We start from the raw sequence: 18172 nt of genomic DNA, 5'->3' as shown, positions 1-18172 counted from the left end.
TGTTCAGGGTAAAAATTACATTAATAAAGTTTCAGTTACAGAGGAGTTTGCATAAGCATGCAAAAACAATAACTGAGGAAATGTCAGTTTTGATTAGCTAGTGTGTACATTATATGTTATATGTATATTATGTCTACAGGTAAAAAAATAAATGATTTGGGGAATGTCTGTAGTCTACATTCTGCATGTTTGCACGTTTCCTTGGTGCTCTTACCTAGACAAGACAAGGGAATATAAATTTTCCATGAGAACAACTTCTTTATTTTGCATTAATATTCACAACTGCAGATCATTCAAGTAAATCTACACACACACCACACGTTTGTTTTTGGGAAAAGTGGGGACATCCCATAGGCGTAAAGGTTTTTATACTGTACAGACCATATATTCTATTGCCCTACACCAACCCTACACCTAACCCTAACCCTAACATGAAACTGTGCATTTTTACTTTCTCAAAAAAACAAAAAACAAATTCTGTATGGTTTATACGTGTTTTGAAAAATGGGGACATGGGTTATGTCCTCATAAGTGACCCTCTCCTTGTAATACCGGTGTCATACCCATGTCATTATACAGAGTTGTGTCCTGATATGTCACAAAAACAAGAGCACACACACACATTGCACAACAGATATTTATATATTTATTGTGAGTGACTGTTTTGCTGTCGTCTATGAGACAGTAAATGGTTCCTCATTGATTTTGGCAGCTCTCTTAGTCATAATATGTCAAAGCTAATTTTCTGTTCCAGCGCAGCGCCGCGATGATCTTCTTGAACACACCAGATTCAAGCATTTATATGCTGAGTTATCGTTTCACAACACCAGGAAGAAGAGGCAGATGTTTACATGCCTCTCTCTAGTGGCCAGCGTTTCAGTTGTATTGTTTCTACACGAGAGCAGCCCATCCTTCATGCACGCCCACTGTTTGTTACACAAACTTATATCATGATTTCAAGATCACTCCGGTCATAGAAAGCCATCGAGACGTCTCTCTTCACATAACATCGAACATCGCTTCGACCTGTCAATTCAGGTACAGACAACAGCGTTGTTATACATTTAGTAACATTACATAAGGCAATTTGCTTTGCTGTTTCTCTTACGACTCCGTCGTGTGAACTTGTCAACAAAATTCCACTCTCTGCATAGCGCGTTAAATAAGTTCTGCTGAGCGCCTGACTAACATTTTTATCATTATCTTGCTGTTTAACATTTTTTGAACGAAAAGAATAATCGATGTGGGTCTTTGCGACGTTCTCATCACTATCTTGTATAAAACAAACAGTTTTGTGAGTCACAGTGGGGCAAACTGAACTGGCAAAACTTTGTTGTTTTAAATCATGCATTCTTAATAAATAGTTGGAAGTTAAAAAAGTATCTGGACAGCAGTTCAGCTTTGCTGATAAAACCTATATCGACTATTTTTTTTATTATATTAGTTTGTTGAACTAGTTTACCTGACAGCTTAATATTACCATATTTTTTATATTTTACTGATATTTTGTATTTATATGTAAGAGTACTTGCATCAAGCTAATGTTGTACGATTGCATTTATTGCAAGAGAAGGCTGCTATTCTAATTTTATTCAATGCAAATGAGCCCTGAGCTACTGTTGGCCTGCTTGTTTCACATTCTGAGGAGATAAGCTGTCAGACTTGGAAGTTATACAGAGAAGAAGGGGGCAGAACAATTACTCTAAAACAAATGTGTTGCATAATGTACACAGGCAAATGCTAAGCAACCTTAATTTGTCATTTTGCATTGAAAGGATGTGGATTCCTCTGCTGAGTTTGACTGCCCTTCCACACGTTGGTGGGATATTTGGAGGTTTAATCACAAGGAAGGAGGTGAAGACCTGGTACACCACGCTCAAGAAACCCTCATGGAGGCCACCTAACGCTGCCTTCCCAATAGTGTGGACCACTCTCTACACTGGCATGGGGTTTGTTTAAACACTTCTGACTTACTATGGTTTATACCTGGCTCTTATGCATTTAGTAACTCTGAAGGAAGTTGTAGTCAGGTTTAAAAGTAAATGAGTACCTCCAGATGATGTAAATGATTTTCTCTCTCTTTTTTTTAAGCTACGGTTCATACCTTGTGTGGAAAGAGCTTGGAGGCTTCACCCAGGATTCACTGGTACCACTGGGGCTCTATGGGATGCAGTTGGCGCTTAATTGGGCCTGGACCCCCATCTTCTTTGGCGCTCACAAAATTAAACTGGTGGGATGTTTTTACGAGTTTCAAAAATCATACTGTTTTTTCAGTTAAAATATTTAAGAGGTAAACCATGAACCAGTTTCTCTGCACATGGTCGTCAGATAGTATCAGAGATTTTTGGGAAAACTCAGTTTACTCACCTTGATTTTATTCCAAACATGTGTGCATTTCTTTCTTCTGATGAACACACACAAAAATGTTACCAAAGAGTTTAGTTTCCCATTTTTTCACTGTATTTTTTTAAGTCAATGTTTATATAATATCTTATATGGTTAAATATAGTGGTGTTCTGTTCTTCTTTCATATCCAGGCGATGATAGAGGTAGTGATGCTGACTGGCACAGTTGCAGCCACAATGGTGTCTTGGTATCCCATCAGCCGCACTGCAACACTTCTCATGGTACCATACTTGGCCTGGCTCTGCCTCGCTACCAGCCTCAACTACTGCATCTGGAGAGACAATCCAGACCCCAAAAAAGATGACTAAAGAGTTCAATAAAACAAACACTATTCTAACTAACACTGACTAAAACAAAAATGCAACCATATTTTACTTATTTTTCTTGTTGGCCATTTTGAAGTATGATAATGAAGAATTTAGTTTAATTTGTATCTTCACTTACAGTTTTGTAATATCAGAAAAATTCACATTGTGTCTTAATTATAAAATAAGGAAAGGCAATAATGAGAATGTTTCAGTGCTTCCATTATATGAACTCAGTCCATCAGTTCACTTAAGTTCAGCATTTTACACAGATCACTTTACAGGCTCTTCAAACTCAAAATGTCTCAGATTGTTAACAGAACAATGTTTTGCTTGCTTCCTTGGCTATTTTTTATTAATAAAAATGTTTTCTTGACTTGGTTTCTTGGAAGGAAAGTAGTTAAAACATTGTACATGGATTGTATTTCAAACACCAAGTTGTGGTCTTAAACCTGTGTGGCTTCGCAAGGGTGGTGGTTTGGCAAAGTTTTTATCTTTTAAAAACATATTGTATGTCATGGCACAACATATTATCAGCATCTGCCAGGAAATTCCCCAGTGTGCAACGCATTAGCTTTACGTTATATCACTTTTCTGTGAAACTTTATATTACTCAACTGCACTTCAGCAGTTATTCCATCATAACCCTAAATCATTATTCTTTATTTAAAAATTATTATTAGAATTTATAAAAACTTATTATATACTTTAATCATCACACTAACTTGGTGTATGGTGGTATGGTTCATGCAATCAGCCAATAAAATGTCCATAAGAATATATTAGGAATAAATACCTCAAAGAAGCTGAACCCCTACACTATTTAACATTTGAAGTGGATCAAAACCTTTCATCAAATTTGGCCTGAAACCTAAAACAAAATGTACTTGTCTTTGGAAAACTTTGATGAACTTTTTTGATCCACTTCAAATGTTTACTACTGAATATAGTTTTAATGATAATAAAACAAAGGGTGTAAAAATAGTATACATAAGTGCAAAAACCATAAAGAACATACATAATTCAGCATGGCTTTTATCCAGTGAAATAAAAACAAGAGAGAAACTGTAGCATTATATGGGAAATACACAAAGTATTTATTTGCATTATGGATTCAAGAGAAAGAATATTCTATAAAACTGAAAAGTAATATTCTGTAAAACTGAATATGGATTTTACTTAATTATCAAATTTTTCCAACTTTAACACAGCTCTCCAGATACCATCAGTTTTACTTCTTGGAAGTGTCTGTTCATCTATCAACATGAAGAGAGCTACAGCTGTTCGAAGTGAAGATTTAGACAGACACAGTAATTGTTTTATTTGAAAAAGTGCAAAGGGGAATAAATAAGATCGGTGCAGTATGATTATTTTTCCGCTTTTTCAGGGGTTCCATCTTCATGTTTGGAGGAGAAGCGATCCATTAGTGTCTTCCACAATCCTTTCTTCTCCTCCTCTGTGTGCTGTATGTTTCCTGCAAAACAAAACAAAAAATGACAAAAAGTAAAATTATGTTTCTTTTTACTTTCTATAAATCAAAGGACCCTGAAAAAAAAAATAGTACAATTTTCCAAAAACTGTTTTGATAAGAATACATAAATGCAGCACTGGTGAACATAAGAATTAAAATCAAGAAATCCTCACCTGTTGCCAATAGCATTCGGCACTCTTCTACTGTCACACCTGTAAAACTAGTATCTTTTGACCGTGGAAACTGAACACAAACAAACCAAAACATTATGATGCCATCACATTATGAGGCTTAGGTCAATCAAATCAATGAAATGAAAGGATTTTATTAAAAACATAAAAAATGTGAGGATGGGTGTTTTAAACAGAATTCATCCAAATGATCTCATACTACAACCGTTTATTCCCCACAGAATATGACAACAAAAATTATAAAATACAACATTTCCAAAAAATCCAGGTCAGTTAAAATAAATCTAATGATAACTGAATTATGCTCTGTCATGTGGATGTCTCAGTTATTCATAAAAAGTTTAAACCTAGAATAATTTAGAAAATGTGGCTCACCTTTTCTTTGTACACATTACTGTTTATGTGAACCAGACTTTCAAACATCTGATCACATTTCTCTGGATCTGAAATCTTAATTGAAACATAAGACAACATAGTCAATGGTGCATTAGATATCTGTATTGTTGCATGAATTATTTTGAGAAAGGATGTTTACTAGGCAATAAAAAAGAAAAACCCTTCAGAATAAGAAAGGGATTTATTGCCAAGTTTTTATGATTTTATTTATTTATTAATATGAATTATATTCTTCTTATTATTGTGGTAAAGAAGCTTCCAGTGTACACATATACATTTAAGACACATAATGTATTTATTGTAAAAACTAACATCCCCAAATAAATAACATGTTTGTGATTATCTATTGAAAGCATTAATATACAATATGTAAGATGACATTTGACTTGTCTAACAACTTGCAATGCAACACGAGTAAATCGTACATTAATTCACAAGTAAAAACAATAACGTTACCTGTGTGTTCTCGCCTTCTCGGAAAGCACTAGCGACTCTTTGGCGTAAAAATGTTCCTAAATCTCGCCCTTTCTTTGACTCGTCCTTTGGCCATTCCTCGCATAGCTTTAGAAATCGACGGTATCTGGTGGCAGCCATGTATAAACGACAGGAATTGTAGGAACCTAGGCGGTGTGTTTCACAACTGCACTGTGGTGAAAATCTGTAAGCCGTGGAGGGACAAAAGCTACGGCGTTTCAAAATTGATTACTCAACACAAGAAACCGCCTTTTTGCCAATACGCTTTGTTCCAGTTGAGGATCCGTAGCAGGATACTGTTAACCTCGTGGTTTGCCGTAGAAATCTCAAGGTAATAGCAAAGAGCCTCTGGCTTGCTTGGCTAATCCAATTTTATTTATTCTCCAAATAAAATGAGTGGAAAGAAAACAGACGGGCGATCAGGTGGTGTCATGGGATGGATAAGCTCAGCTTGCCGTTTCGCGACGGACAGAAATGATTTCAGAAGGTTTGTTTTAAATGACGTACGAAGCTTAAAAACGAAGCGAACATTGCTGTTGCGTGCAACTCATTTACTCGAAATCATATTCATATGTGTAATTTTAAATGATTGCCATCATGTGACCATCTCCTTTGTGTTATTGTTGTAGGAATCTCCTTGTAAACCTGGGTTTATTCGCAGCGGGTGTTTGGGTCGCAAGAAACCTTTCAGATTTTGACTTGATGTCTCCTCAGCCAGTCACGTAGTTCCCACTCTGCAAAAATGACTTTAACAGGTGAAATGACAAATCTTGAAAGCATTATTCACTCCTAAATATCTAAAGTAGATACGTGTCTTAACTCCTTCATTTTGTCTTTTCAGGATAGGTGATGATGAAATGGAAGAACATACATTTTCTACCGAGGGCCTTGTTGAAGAAGCCCATTCAACACTGAAGGGAATAAGTCTAAGCTATTGGATGATCACAACTGTACATTTCTTCTGTGCATTCATTGCGTTTTGTTGAAATAAATCTCATGGTGAATCAGTTGCCTACAGCCTTTTATTTATTTATATACATATTAATATTTCAAATATATTTAAAATTATATTGTCCATTATAGTATTTTAGAACACTTCATGATGCACATTTCTTTACGAGCATCCTTTGTTGCATTTCCACACTTGCAGTTCTCTATTTTGAAGAGAAAACTTTCATCCAGGTCTCTTCATAATAATAATTACTCATAATTACCATTTTAAAGTTTAGCGTTCTAAGAATTAAAATTTTGCAAACAAAATCATTCAAGAAAACGCGGGTAAAATAAATATTGAATACATTACCATTTTTCTCAAAAAAAAAAAAAAAATCTTAAGGTGCTATTGACATTAAATTTTCACCAGATGTCAGTAACAACCCAAGTAATCCATAAAAATAAAACAATACAAATATGTTCAGAATGTGGGGGAAAGTATTCAACATGCTTACTGAAATCTATTTAATACTTTGGTAATGACATCAAGACCCTCCTGTATGGATGGTTCCATGGGTCTCTTCTATGAACTCTGATCTGTAGTTATTTCCATAGATTTTCTGTTGGATTCAAGTCAGGTGATTGGCTGGGCTATTCTAGCAGTTTTATTTTCTTTCTCTAAAACCAAATGAGAGTTTCTGTTGCTGTGTGTTTGAGATCATTGTCTAGGCAGGAATGTCCACCCTTGTTTCATGTTCATCATCCTGGTAGATGGCAGCAGATTTTTATCAAGAATGTCTCTGTATAAATTTTCCCATTCATCCTTCCTTCAATTGTATGAATTTTGCCAGTGCTACACTATGATGTTTTGGGGTGATGTGCCATTTGGTCTACAAACACGGTGTGTATTATGGCATTCAAAGACATCATACAACTTTTTTCTCATCTGACCAGACTATATTCTACTAGTATTTCACAGGCTTTTCTAAATGTTGTGCAGCAAACTTTAAACAAGCTTCAACATGCTTTTTCTTCAGCAATAGTTGTGTTGGAAGCGTGCACACAGGCCACAATGGTTGAATGGATTATTTACTGTACCTACTTTCTTTGAAACAATTGTACATGCTAATTCCAGGTCTTTCTGAAGCGCACCACTCTTCTGAGAATTATGTTCACTTCTCTGTCAGAAATCTTGTGAAAAGCACATGGTCTTGGCTGGTTTATGGTGAAATGATGTTCTTTCCACATCTGGATTTTGGCCCCAACAGTGCTCACTGGAAATTTCAGAAGTATTGAGATCTTTCTGTAACCAATGCCATCAGTATGTTTTGCAACAATAAGGTTCATTAAATGTTTCTTGTATAACACGTTGGTCATGAGACACCTTTTTATTAGCCATCAGTTGGGACAAGGCCAATTAATATTAATTTCCATTTAGAAGGGGCAGGATTGCTTTCTAATTACTGAAAGATTTCAGCTGGTGTTTTGGATTTCCATACCTTTGTGCACCTCTCTGTCTTCATGTGTTTAGTACTTTTCCCCTGGCTGTGTCATTCTACTTTATTACACAGAACTTAATTTCTGAACTTATTTGTATAGTTTTCTTTGTAAGTATGGATTACTTGGATTGTTACCGACATCTGTTGAAAATTTTGTGTCAACAGCACCTTTAGAAATATATTTACTTAGAAAATGGTGATGTGTTCAATCATTACTTTACCCGCTGTAAATACTACACACTATATTGTATTGCAAAGACAAGCAAGTCACCTTGTGTATGCAGCCAGTATCAGGGCAGAGAAAGATCTACTGTGGTTCTTAATCAGATGAAGCAGAAAGGATTCAGGAGCCAGTCCCAAAATCATTGTTTTGATTTCCTCAACATGCACATTATCAGGAAATATTGCATGGTCCTGCACAACAAACCTGTGTCCACTGAGTGGAGTATGAAAAGCAATATAGTGCACCAAAAATAGGTAATTGTAAGTACTGAAAACTAGATGGTCAGTAAAATAAGATCTTCTAATAGACCTTTTAACAGAGAGGAGCAGAAGATCATTGAAAAAGTGAATGTACAACTCTTTGTGAGAGACAATAGAGACTTTACTGGTTACTGCCACCAGCAATTACAGATTCATCTAAAGAATTTGAATGTCATGGAAAAGTTCTTAATTTTTTTGTAATTTAATTCAAAAAAGCAAACTTTCCTATACTCTAGACTCATTGCACACAAACTGAAATATTTCAAGAATTTTTTGTATTAATTCTGATGGTTATGACTTACATCTTAGGAAAATAAAAAATTCAGTATCTAATTTTTTTATATATATTTTCTCAAAGATCAATCAAAAATGATTTACAAAACAGAATTGTTAAAAATTTCCAAAGGTGGTTCAATTATGCACTCAATACTGTGTAACACTGAGCAACAGTCCAGTTATTTTTCTCCTTAGCCCAGGTGAAATGCGTCTGAGGTGTTTTTCTGGTTCAGAATACATTTTCTGGCCTAATACATTTCACATTCAAATTTTTTGTATAGTATTGTGTATTCAAGAATTTTATTCAGTGAATTACCTGATTCTGCAGACTTCCTTTAGGCTGGAGAACAGAACATGATGCTGCACATGGGACAGGATATGTTTGAAACACATTCAGTGCTACTATCAGACTCTTCTGATATGAGGCCTCTGACACTATCAGCTCAAACTTGGCCTAGACTGAGAACACAAAAACAGAGGGATAAGTATTATGGAGTAACAGTAGACATCAGACCAAGGTCATCTTTTGCGAGCATGTACAGCAGACTTGTTAGAAATAGGAAATATATATGCTAAATATGCATGTGCTTTTTTGTTGAGCATCATATGAGATACATCAGGCTTTTATGGCTACTGGCAGATGAAATGTTTTTATAGTAATGCAAATCAATGAAACCTTAAAACAGTATTGCAGACTACAGTAAATTTTCATCTCAAAATATCACTAACAACATAAGTTACTCTTATGTTTACTTTATAACCTTTTTTTGTAGATTTCAAAGTATAAAAAAATGAAAGAGCCATTATACTTGTTAAAAAAGCATAAACTATAAATCAGACAACACAAGGCATGTAGTGAACTGAATTCAACAGTTTTTAGCAAAGTTTCAATCACGATCATTTAAAAGCCTAATTTTAAATTTGGTTATCAGATATAACACAGCGGCCTTAAGGTTAAACAAGTTTTTTTCTGTCTTTCGATTGATAAAATGTGACCCGTTACAGAATGATACAGAAATGTGATATAGTATCTGGTCAACCATTTTGGAGAGATTCATCTGTAAACTGACAACTACTAATACACTCTGATTAAAACTGGGCAACATATGTTTCCTCTGGCTGAAGACTGACTTCTGTAGCATCTGCCCTGAAAATTATTGAAAAGAAGGTACTTCATTTTTGGGAAATGCTGATGTACAGGCAGAAATTAACACTGGATGCCCAAATTGTCATTTTGTGATTCACAAACGTTACCTTTTCACCTCACTTTCCACACAGTGCATCACAAATGATTTCAGACGGTATCTCTCTAGAGAGGATGAAATAGGCAGAGAAAACCATATAAAGTTCCATAAATGTGAGGTTGCAACAGATCTAAGAGCTTTAGAAAACCCCTCAGATGTGTCAAGAAAAAGAGAGATCAAAATAAATTCAACCCACCATCCTGGCACCATCTGAAACATTTTTAAAAGCATGCATTACAACCCTTGAACCTCAGGTAGGCGGTTAAAAGGAAATAAAACAACAGTTTAGAAATAGTTATTGTCAAGCCACATTAGAACATAGGAATATCAAACAAATGTCACATTTCTTTACATTACATACCAATCAAGTCCTTCAAACCCTTCACAGTCCTCCTTATTAGTTTAAGGGCTGTTTTCATCCAGCCCGGGACTATCAGTGTCCCCATCTAATGATTCTGTAACAGTCTCTATCTGCCTAGATTCTCTCATCATGAGCCATAAGAATACGGTAAACTTTCTTGTGGCTTTTTAACTTTTCAGTGTTTTAAACATTGTGATTGAATTTGAATTTAAAATTTGAATTTTTCGGAGTGCGTAGGCTATACCTTTCTTACCTGTGCAATTTCATTCAAATAATTTATATGCATTTAACTGGACATTACTTTAGATTACTTTATTATTGGCTGAACCGAACAATAAAGAAAATGTCATCATATCATGTGTCATATTTTTTTTTACTTACGAAATACTTAGATCTAACATTTTAGATAACGATTTAGGTAACAAAATTAATTTAATTTTATTACACACTATATTCAATTCAAACAATATTATATATTAATACAAATATTTTGTAATATATATTTTGGTTTTGGGGTACAATTTAACACTTTAGAGTGAGTTCCACCCTTTTATTATAAATGATGAATGACCCTTGGTTATTAGTAATTTAAGCAGCCTTAAGCTGGCATTTTACAATGACAAGACTTTTCTTATAAATATGTCCAATATTAAAACATTCAAAGCATTATGCTTATGCACTACTTTCTTGCACTTTCACATTTCCTGCAGTCAACTAACAATACAAAAAAAAAACACAGCCACACATTTGAAATATAAGAATCACTTTTTTCCTTTTATTTGGTTTTTAAACTGTATAGTATACAAGATGAAATGGAGCTTTTCAAATAGATTGAACACAAATGATATATGACCCAGAGATTAAAAATAACAAGAAGGTATAGACATGGCAAAAGATAACAGACAGCTGTAAAGGGCACATCAGAACTTTACACTAAAACAAAGTGTTTAGACAAGGGACAACAGATAAGAGAATAAAACACAGACTTCCCAACAATATGTAGTGGTAGCTGCCCTAAGGGCACAAGGGGAAGAAAAAAAAAAAAAAACATTCCTGTAGACTACTTTGTCAGCACCAGCTTTTTCCTGTCCGTTTCATTTAAATCAAAAACACAATGTAAAACGCTACAGCCACATCCACAACATCAGAAATCTGAAAAAAAGAAATACTACTAATAATAAAAGGATGACTTCCCCTTCAGATTTGTTTTAAATAATTAACAGAAGTCTGGTGGACAATGAACACATAAGAACAAGGTAACGGTAAGTTTATTCTTTAATAATTTCCAAAGGCAACCTATTGAAAACATGTCAAGTTATACAGGATTGGCAACTATCAAATAAAATAAAAATTAATGAAAAAAAAATTACCTCAGCTTGAACATTATGGCCAATTCAAATAGGAAAAAAAACTCTGAAATGTGTGTTTTTTTTTTTTTTTTTTACCAGATTACTATCTGCTCCTATTTTCACAAAATAAATGTAGTAAGATGCTATAGAAGATCAGTAAACATCAGGCACATAACATTTTGAGATCTAAAACCATGCAGTCGTTGAAAGATTGGAAACTTTATTACCGAGCCCCACCACCTGAAGTAATATTCATAATCCTATAAAATGTCTTGCGGTTTATCAAATTTATTCGAACTAAACCAATAAAATACCTTAGGAACTATTGAGGCAACATGCAAAATTAAAAAAAAAAAAGACGTCACAGATGAATGACGAGATGAGATGCACAGACATCATTGTTCTGTTGAAAGGGAAATATGGCCAGCTTCTCACAAATCTATTTTTTAATCATTATGTATGTTGGCAAAGTTGAGGAGCCAGAAGAAGACCATCAAGTACAAAACCACGAGGACTGCTAAAGGAAAACGACATGAAGAAAAAAGGCTCATATGTTGACTGATGCCACCACTAAGAGTTGATTGGGAGTCTAAGTGGGCACAGTGATCTTTCTTGCAAGCAGCACCAATAAGGCAAGCTCTACGCTGCCTTGAGCCTGTTCCAGCGCCTCAACAGCCTCAGGGGCTGAGAACCCTGAAGCCTGGATCCTCTGAATGTGCTCTAGTGGAAACTGTCCCATCGAGGGCTGTGGTGCAGGTTGGATGGAGTCTCCAAGAAAAAGAGGATCCGTCTCAGTGGCTTGAGGAGATGCAACAGGCCCTAGGCTGGAATTGCTTGATGAGCCAGCTGCTACAGAAAGCGGGTGCTGCTGAGACAGGTCATCTGAGATGTCAATGCCTGAGGTGTTTTTGTCCACAATGTCCTGCCCTTGCTGACTCTCAGGGAGCTCAAGAACTCTCTGAAAAGAAGTCACTTGCCCAGAACCTTCTTCTAAAACAAGGGCCTGATTTCCTTCAGCTGCATCAGGGAACTCAATCATTTGTTCCACTGTGGGATCTACCATAATAGAAGGTTGGTTCTCTGTGTGCCTTGGATTGCTTGGTGTTGGTAAGTGTGGAATATCCCTCATTGATTGAGAAGTACAGTCAGCTTTGGCAACACTTTCCTCTTTGTCGTTTGTTGTGGCAGTACTAGAGGATGAGTCATTAGTTGGGTTCAGAATTGCATGGTTTCTTGCAGCAGGATTCTGGTCCACCTCATTAACATTTTGTCTTGGTGTAGTATCATCAGCATCAGATACAGGAATCCTTTCAGAAACTGTTGGACAATTGTTGGACATCAGAAGTTTATGGAGCTCCTTTAGGGCTTGAGCCAAGGAAGGGATGTTATCCATCTCCAGTGGGTCCCTTTCACAGGGTACTACACTGTCGGAGTCTGAATGGAGAGAAGAAATGGCTGGCTCAGCATGAAAGGGCTCAGCATGAAAGGGCTCAAGGTTCAAATCTGGAACAGGCATGAGCTGTGGTTGAGCCCCTGAAACATCCTCCATCATACTACCTTGGTCTCTCTGGCACTGATCAGGAAAGTCATGGCCAGCTTCTGGTTTTGCATTGGAAGAAACATCCATGTCCACTTCCTGATCCAGTGTTTGAGTCTGAGACCTTGGGTTAAAAAGAATAAAAGGAGATTCTGCTGCTACAGTCCCAGAGGAAATGTTATCCTTCCTCAAATCCGCATTTATTGGACTGCCGGAATCTCCTGAAACAATGTCACCTGTCACCTCATTGTCCTCGGACACAGTACTCGAGAATGGTTCCTGAGAGGGAAGAGTGCTTGGGATAGGAGTATCTTCATCTGTTTGCAAGCAAGACGATATCGGATCTGCCAGTCCTTGGGACTGAGATCTAAAGGTGTCATCAGAGGGATCTGGAGAGGGTTCACCCACTTTCAAGGGTTGAAGCAGAGAGGATTCAATCGATGTGGTAATTTCAACTGGGGGCACTCCCTGGTTTATAGAGGCTGGGGCAGACTTGGAACGGTCTAGGGTGAGACTGTGGGGGTGACTTGAGGCTGAGGATGTTGTGGGTTGGTTGAGGGGTTTAAATGGCAGGGATTGTGGTGAGGTAGTTTTTCCATCTTCAATATCTATGAAAGAGACATTAACTGATGAAGTTGAAATTCTACATTGAAGCAAGTTATTTAAATCATGCAAATCTAGCAAACACTGCAAACCATGCAAAATAGTCAGCATCATAGACAGGCAAAGATTAACTTAACTCAAGATATTACTCACAAAATGGAGGCCTTTCCTGTGTGTACCAATGTATATCATATGTCCAATATTTACTGGGTAAAATACTGTATTAGGCTAATGAATATACCCATTTTCAATGTAGTACCTGGTAAGTAGAGCCCTCTCCAGGTGTCTGTCCATATGACATCAGTTTTGTCCTGCTCATAGTTAAGGCACACAAACGCCACACATTTCATGCAATAAGAGGCAAAAATTAGCAAAAACAAATCCAGAGAATGAGAGAAAAGAGGCATGCACCTAATAAATCACATTAGCTACACAAGGTGGCTTTCAAACCACATAAGGCGCGTTTCCTCAGATAGTTTTATCAGTGGTACTTTGACAGGCATGTAAAGCATTCATCATTCAAAAGATTGAAGTCAGTAAGATTTTTAATGTTTTTTAAAGCAGTCTTCTATGCTCGCATTTAAACAAAAGGACAGTAAAACAACGAAATATTACTACAGTTTAAAGGAACCAAACATGTAAATATAATTCATTTAAAAGATGTGACAGAAACAGATGTGCTGCTCAATGATGTTTTGATGAAGTGAAAAGTTACACAGATCAGCATTTATTTGAGATCTTTCGTAATATATCAAATGTTTTAACGGTCACTTTTGATTAATTTAACCTGTTAACTGTCTATAATTTAACCTGTTGAAGTCTATGTTCAAAAATGTGAGTGACAGTTAAGGGGTTAATGCATCCTTGCTGAATTTTTTTTTTTTTCCATAAAAAAATCTTACTGACCCCAAATGTTTTAATGGTAGTGTATTTTATACACACATCATGCACCACCTTGTGAACTGGGGGAGTGGTTCTTCACTGCAACCAGAATAGACAGACTAAACCAAAACTGTTAAAAATGTTACAAATCCCTAATTGAGGAAATCCTAATAAATCCACAACTAATGAGTATTTGTTCTTTGTGTTAAAATCTAGTAACTCTATCTTTTATTCCAACCCTAAAAACCATGCCATTGGTCTACATATCATGCTTCTCACCGCTGTCCTGCACAGATCTTTGTAAAGCCTCTGCCAGTTCTCGATCAGCAATCTCCTCAGGCCGGGTATCCTCTCGTGCCTCTGGACCATATGCCAGCCGGGCACACTCTGGCAGCTCTGCCTCAGGTAGAAAACGTGTCTCGGTACCCGTCGTCCCAATGAGGAGGACATTTTTCTTTAGGTCTATGGAGCACTGAATGAGAGAAAATTAAGTTAGCAGAAAAATAGACAGTATTTGTAAGATTAAAGGATATATCAAATATTTTCCTGAGTACACAGACTGACAATGAAACGCAGATGAGATAAAGTACTCTCACTTGCTAAAGCGTCTAGGGAATATAAGTCTGCATCCTCAACTTTGTTTTATTCCATTAAAGCAACATTAATGGCATGGCAAACAGATTCCATTACGGGAAATAGATTATTTGATTGGCTATGAACCAAAGTTTCCAAGCAGACCTGGTGTCTCTTCAGCATGTCAAGGCCTAGCAGCATATCCATGGGCTGATCTTCCAAAATGGAAAAAGAGCAAGGCAGGAAATCTCCTTCTATCTGCACCTGGGCTGGACATAAAATATATATTTAGTATAGGAAGATTTGGTAAAAATAATGTTGGAGGAAATGCATAATGAATATTAAAGGAGCAAGTCTAAATAAATGCCGTACCCAAATGAACTCGGCCTATAATTTTCTGGGTGCCAACACCTTTGGCAATGCCTGCCCAACGTCTGTCCACTAGACGCATGATGTTACATCGCTCTGCACATGCTTGGCTCATAATAGTCATCTGAGCTCCTAAAGAAGGATGACCAGAAGGACAAGAAAAATGTGTATATAATATGAAAAAACTCAAGTACTACAAGGAGTGTAAAAAAACACAAAAGCAAAAATAGCACACATCTAAAAATAACTCACCTGGATGCTGTATATTAACCAAAAGTATTTGACATTTGGTTATTAAGGCATACTGTTCAACCTGACATTACCTCCAGCAATATATAACAAAGCACTCAACAACATAATTTCCAGTGGACTTAAAAAAAATAAAATCAAAAACACGATTTATTACCTGAGTCAACAAAGGCCTTTACTGGGTGTCCATTGACTTTGCAGTTGATGTAGAGCATGACCACCTGGCCAAAACTCTCAGGTGCTTCTTCCATAGCAATGGTCATATTCTCCTCAATGTTGTGCTGTCTGGAAATTAAAAGTAAAATGTCACAAAACTGTTCTTTTGTTTTATTATCTTTTTGCAATAGACAATCTTATTGCTTTGCATATAATCTCATCCCTTATTTATTACCTGATTTCTTCCTCGATTTTGGCCTGAGCTTCCAAGTCAAAAGGATCTGCAGTCAGAAGTTTGATTCTCTCCTGCTCTCTTCGGGCTCGGTCCTGCTGCTGCTCCAATAGCACCTTGGTAAAGCGCTCTGAAAAGAAGAAATTAAAATAATTCTGTCATTTAGGAAAAAACATTCAGTCTTCCATATAGATGCATTTAGGCCAATCATCTTCGTTTACCAAGGTCTCCACTCAGTAGAGCCTCAGCAAGAGGAGGGTTTCGCTCCTTCAGCAATGACAGTTCATGTGGATTTGCCAGCAACATGTCACGTAGCAAGGCAGGGTTGTCCAATCCCTGAGGAGAAAGGGCAGGGCCTGGTGTGGTGGTAGCTCGGGGTGGCTGTGACTGGGTGGCACTGGGACGCTGGGCTTGGTGCTGTCTGTTTTGGCCTGAGGAGGTCCCAGGAACGGCAATTGAACTGAAATCGATGCGAGGCAGACCTAAGACATTAAGATTTATTATGATTAATGCCATGATAAGCTCACTTTAATCCATTTGAAAACTGATCAAGTTATGCAGGTTTACCAGGAACTGTGGGTTGTGGCCCTAGTAACCTCTCTGCTTGTCGTAACACTATCACGTCTCCATCTTTCAGCCCATAGTTCCCCAGGGCTCGGGTGGGATCTTGTAAAGGCTGCTCTGCATATGAAATCTGTAGAGCAAAGGTTGCATAATTTTTGTTCAATATATGAAAACACAGTATATTGTCTTTTTCTCAAAACAGCTATGATATTGTGAGCATTTTAAGTTTAAAATATACCAACTCACAAATACAAATGTCTTAGTACTGAACACTATTTGTAATAAATGATAGCTTACAGTTTCAATTCATGCACCATTAAATGGGCTTACAGAAAATGTTTCTCTTTCAGTTTTAAACATATTTCATCTGATACCAAAACACACCTATATAAAATAAAGACACGGTTATGTTTGTTTTGTCTATGGAAGTTGACTTACACCACACATAAAAAAAACAACAACCACGCTTTGGTAAAGCAGAATTCTGAGAGACAATAAAACGATGACTTTCATGTCATAATGACATTTTATCTCACAACTGAGGCTTAGTGTGATCATTTTGACTATTGATCTCATAATGACATCAATATATGTCATAATTATGATTTAGGAAAGCATGTTTATTTTTTGTTATGTGGTGGAAATGGTTATGTGGCTTCCATATTTAACACTATACAATTCCATGTATTACAGTTTCCTAATATGATTCGTGTTTAGCAAACAAACTGCGTTTAATTGACATATGTTGTCAACTGCGTTGCAAATATAGCTATGGCCTGTAAATCTTTCGAAATCTGGGGATTTCCAGAAGTGTTGACAAAGGTTCAGTATGCTATAAATAGAATGGACCTGCCGGCTTGTTTGACACTAATTTGTTTCGTCAGGTCGATTAGCATAGAGGCTAAATAACGTTAACTGTTGAAACTCTTTTGAAAGATGTTTACCTGAATCTCCCTTGCTGGTATTCCTGATTCTAGTTCGCAAAGAGCCAAAAAATCCCTGAGTTCAAGCTCCGGGGACACGTCCAGGGCGAAAGTGGTTTCCGAGCGGTCTCTCGGTGCACAAAACACTGTGAGCAGCATTGTGCTGGAACCCGGTTACCGCTACTCGCTGTCAAAAACTGCCGTTACCCCGGGATTTCTCTTTGGGAAATGTGCCCAGGACTGTCCCGTTAAAACACTGTGTAATATCTGGGTACGAAGAGGTTAAGCGCATAGAAAAACGAGCCAACAAGCAACCACAATTCACTAATAAAGAATTCGTTCACTTCCTTTCCACAGCTCTTTAGCCACTGCCGTAAACCGATTACGTGTGTCGTAGCTTACTGAAACAGGAAGTCAGAAACAACATACAACGTCAAAACAGTATCAAATATTGATAAATGAACTGAACAAAGAATTAAATGAAAGTCATTACATTTATTAATGTATTTAATCATATTAAAAGGGAATCATTCAATATATTTTATATATATATATATATATATATATATATATATATATATATATATATATATATATATATATATATATATATATATATATATATGTATATATATATATATATATATATATATATATATATATATATATATATATATATATATATATAAATACCCC

At 36.4% G+C, this 18172-nt stretch overlaps 4 protein-coding genes across 6 annotated transcripts; 2 read left to right on the top strand and 2 right to left on the bottom strand.

The window, feature by feature from the left end:
• The first annotated feature begins 820 nt into the window (after positions 1-820).
• On the top strand, positions 821-3087 carry LOC113095051 (translocator protein-like). Its single transcript, XM_026260671.1, has 4 exons — positions 821-1038; positions 1776-1949; positions 2092-2230; positions 2538-3087. Exons 2-4 carry the CDS (start codon positions 1777-1779, stop codon positions 2712-2714), a joined length of 489 nt encoding a protein of 162 aa, XP_026116456.1. The 5' UTR covers positions 821-1038; position 1776; the 3' UTR covers positions 2715-3087.
• A 692-nt stretch (positions 3088-3779) lies between these two features.
• LOC113095060 (ubiquinol-cytochrome-c reductase complex assembly factor 2) lies at positions 3780-5402 on the bottom strand. Its single transcript, XM_026260675.1, has 4 exons — positions 5226-5402; positions 4749-4823; positions 4356-4425; positions 3780-4185 (listed from the first exon to the last, which is right to left on the bottom strand). The coding sequence occupies exons 1-4, from the start codon at positions 5361-5363 to the stop codon at positions 4079-4081; spliced, it is 390 nt and encodes a 129-aa protein (XP_026116460.1). The 5' UTR covers positions 5364-5402; the 3' UTR covers positions 3780-4078.
• Positions 5403-5608: 206 nt separating this feature from the next.
• Positions 5609-6252, top strand: LOC113095069 (mitochondrial import receptor subunit TOM6 homolog). 2 transcript variants are annotated; one of them, XM_026260692.1, is made up of 3 exons: positions 5609-5730; positions 5873-5998; positions 6090-6252. In XM_026260692.1, the coding sequence occupies exons 1-2, from the start codon at positions 5636-5638 to the stop codon at positions 5967-5969; spliced, it is 192 nt and encodes a 63-aa protein (XP_026116477.1). In that variant the 5' UTR covers positions 5609-5635; the 3' UTR covers positions 5970-5998; positions 6090-6252. The 2 variants fall into 2 exon arrangements, with proteins under 2 accessions (XP_026116477.1, XP_026116470.1); XM_026260685.1 differs by having other exon boundaries at positions 6085-6252.
• Positions 6253-10785: 4533 nt separating this feature from the next.
• Positions 10786-17865, bottom strand: ddi2 (DNA-damage inducible protein 2). 2 transcript variants are annotated; one of them, XM_026260421.1, is made up of 10 exons: positions 17498-17864; positions 16557-16683; positions 16211-16471; positions 15993-16119; positions 15759-15886; positions 15356-15484; positions 15149-15252; positions 14690-14882; positions 13788-13839; positions 13436-13533 (listed from the first exon to the last, which is right to left on the bottom strand). In XM_026260421.1, the coding sequence occupies exons 1-9, from the start codon at positions 17633-17635 to the stop codon at positions 13829-13831; spliced, it is 1218 nt and encodes a 405-aa protein (XP_026116206.1). In that variant the 5' UTR covers positions 17636-17864; the 3' UTR covers positions 13436-13533; positions 13788-13828. The 2 variants fall into 2 exon arrangements, with proteins under 2 accessions (XP_026116198.1, XP_026116206.1); XM_026260413.1 differs by lacking the exon at positions 13788-13839 and having other exon boundaries at positions 10786-13533; positions 17498-17865.
• Between the last annotated feature and the right edge of the window lie 307 nt (positions 17866-18172).

The sequence above is a fragment of the Carassius auratus genome, chromosome 6 (genome assembly GCF_003368295.1).
Source record: "Carassius auratus strain Wakin chromosome 6, ASM336829v1, whole genome shotgun sequence".
Lineage (NCBI taxonomy): Eukaryota > Metazoa > Chordata > Actinopteri > Cypriniformes > Cyprinidae > Carassius > Carassius auratus.
This window is presented reverse-complemented; position numbering and strand designations above follow the sequence as displayed.

Coding starts and splice junctions, on each gene's coding strand:
- LOC113095069 (XM_026260692.1), top strand. CDS start 5,636: ATGAGTGGAAAGAAAACAGACGGGCGATCAGGTGGTGTCATGGGATGG. Junction 5,731..5,872: donor GACAGAAATGATTTCAGAAG/GTTTGTTTTAAA, acceptor TTATTGTTGTAG/GAATCTCCTTGTAAACCTGG.
- LOC113095051 (XM_026260671.1), top strand. CDS start 1,777: ATGTGGATTCCTCTGCTGAGTTTGACTGCCCTTCCACACGTTGGTGGG. Junction 1,950..2,091: donor ACTCTCTACACTGGCATGGG/GTTTGTTTAAAC, acceptor CTTTTTTTTAAG/CTACGGTTCATACCTTGTGT. Junction 2,231..2,537: donor GCGCTCACAAAATTAAACTG/GTGGGATGTTTT, acceptor TTTCATATCCAG/GCGATGATAGAGGTAGTGAT.
- ddi2 (XM_026260413.1), bottom strand. CDS start 17,635: ATGCTGCTCACAGTGTTTTGTGCACCGAGAGACCGCTCGGAAACCACT. Junction 16,120..16,210: donor TCTACTGAGTGGAGACCTTG/GTAAACGAAGAT, acceptor TCTTCTTTTCAG/AGCGCTTTACCAAGGTGCTA. Junction 13,534..14,689: donor AAGATCTGTGCAGGACAGCG/GTGAGAAGCATG, acceptor TCTCTTTCATAG/ATATTGAAGATGGAAAAACT.
- LOC113095060 (XM_026260675.1), bottom strand. CDS start 5,363: ATGGCTGCCACCAGATACCGTCGATTTCTAAAGCTATGCGAGGAATGG. Junction 4,426..4,748: donor GTAATGTGTACAAAGAAAAG/GTGAGCCACATT, acceptor GTTTGTGTTCAG/TTTCCACGGTCAAAAGATAC. Junction 4,186..4,355: donor CCGAATGCTATTGGCAACAG/GTGAGGATTTCT, acceptor TTTGTTTTGCAG/GAAACATACAGCACACAGAG.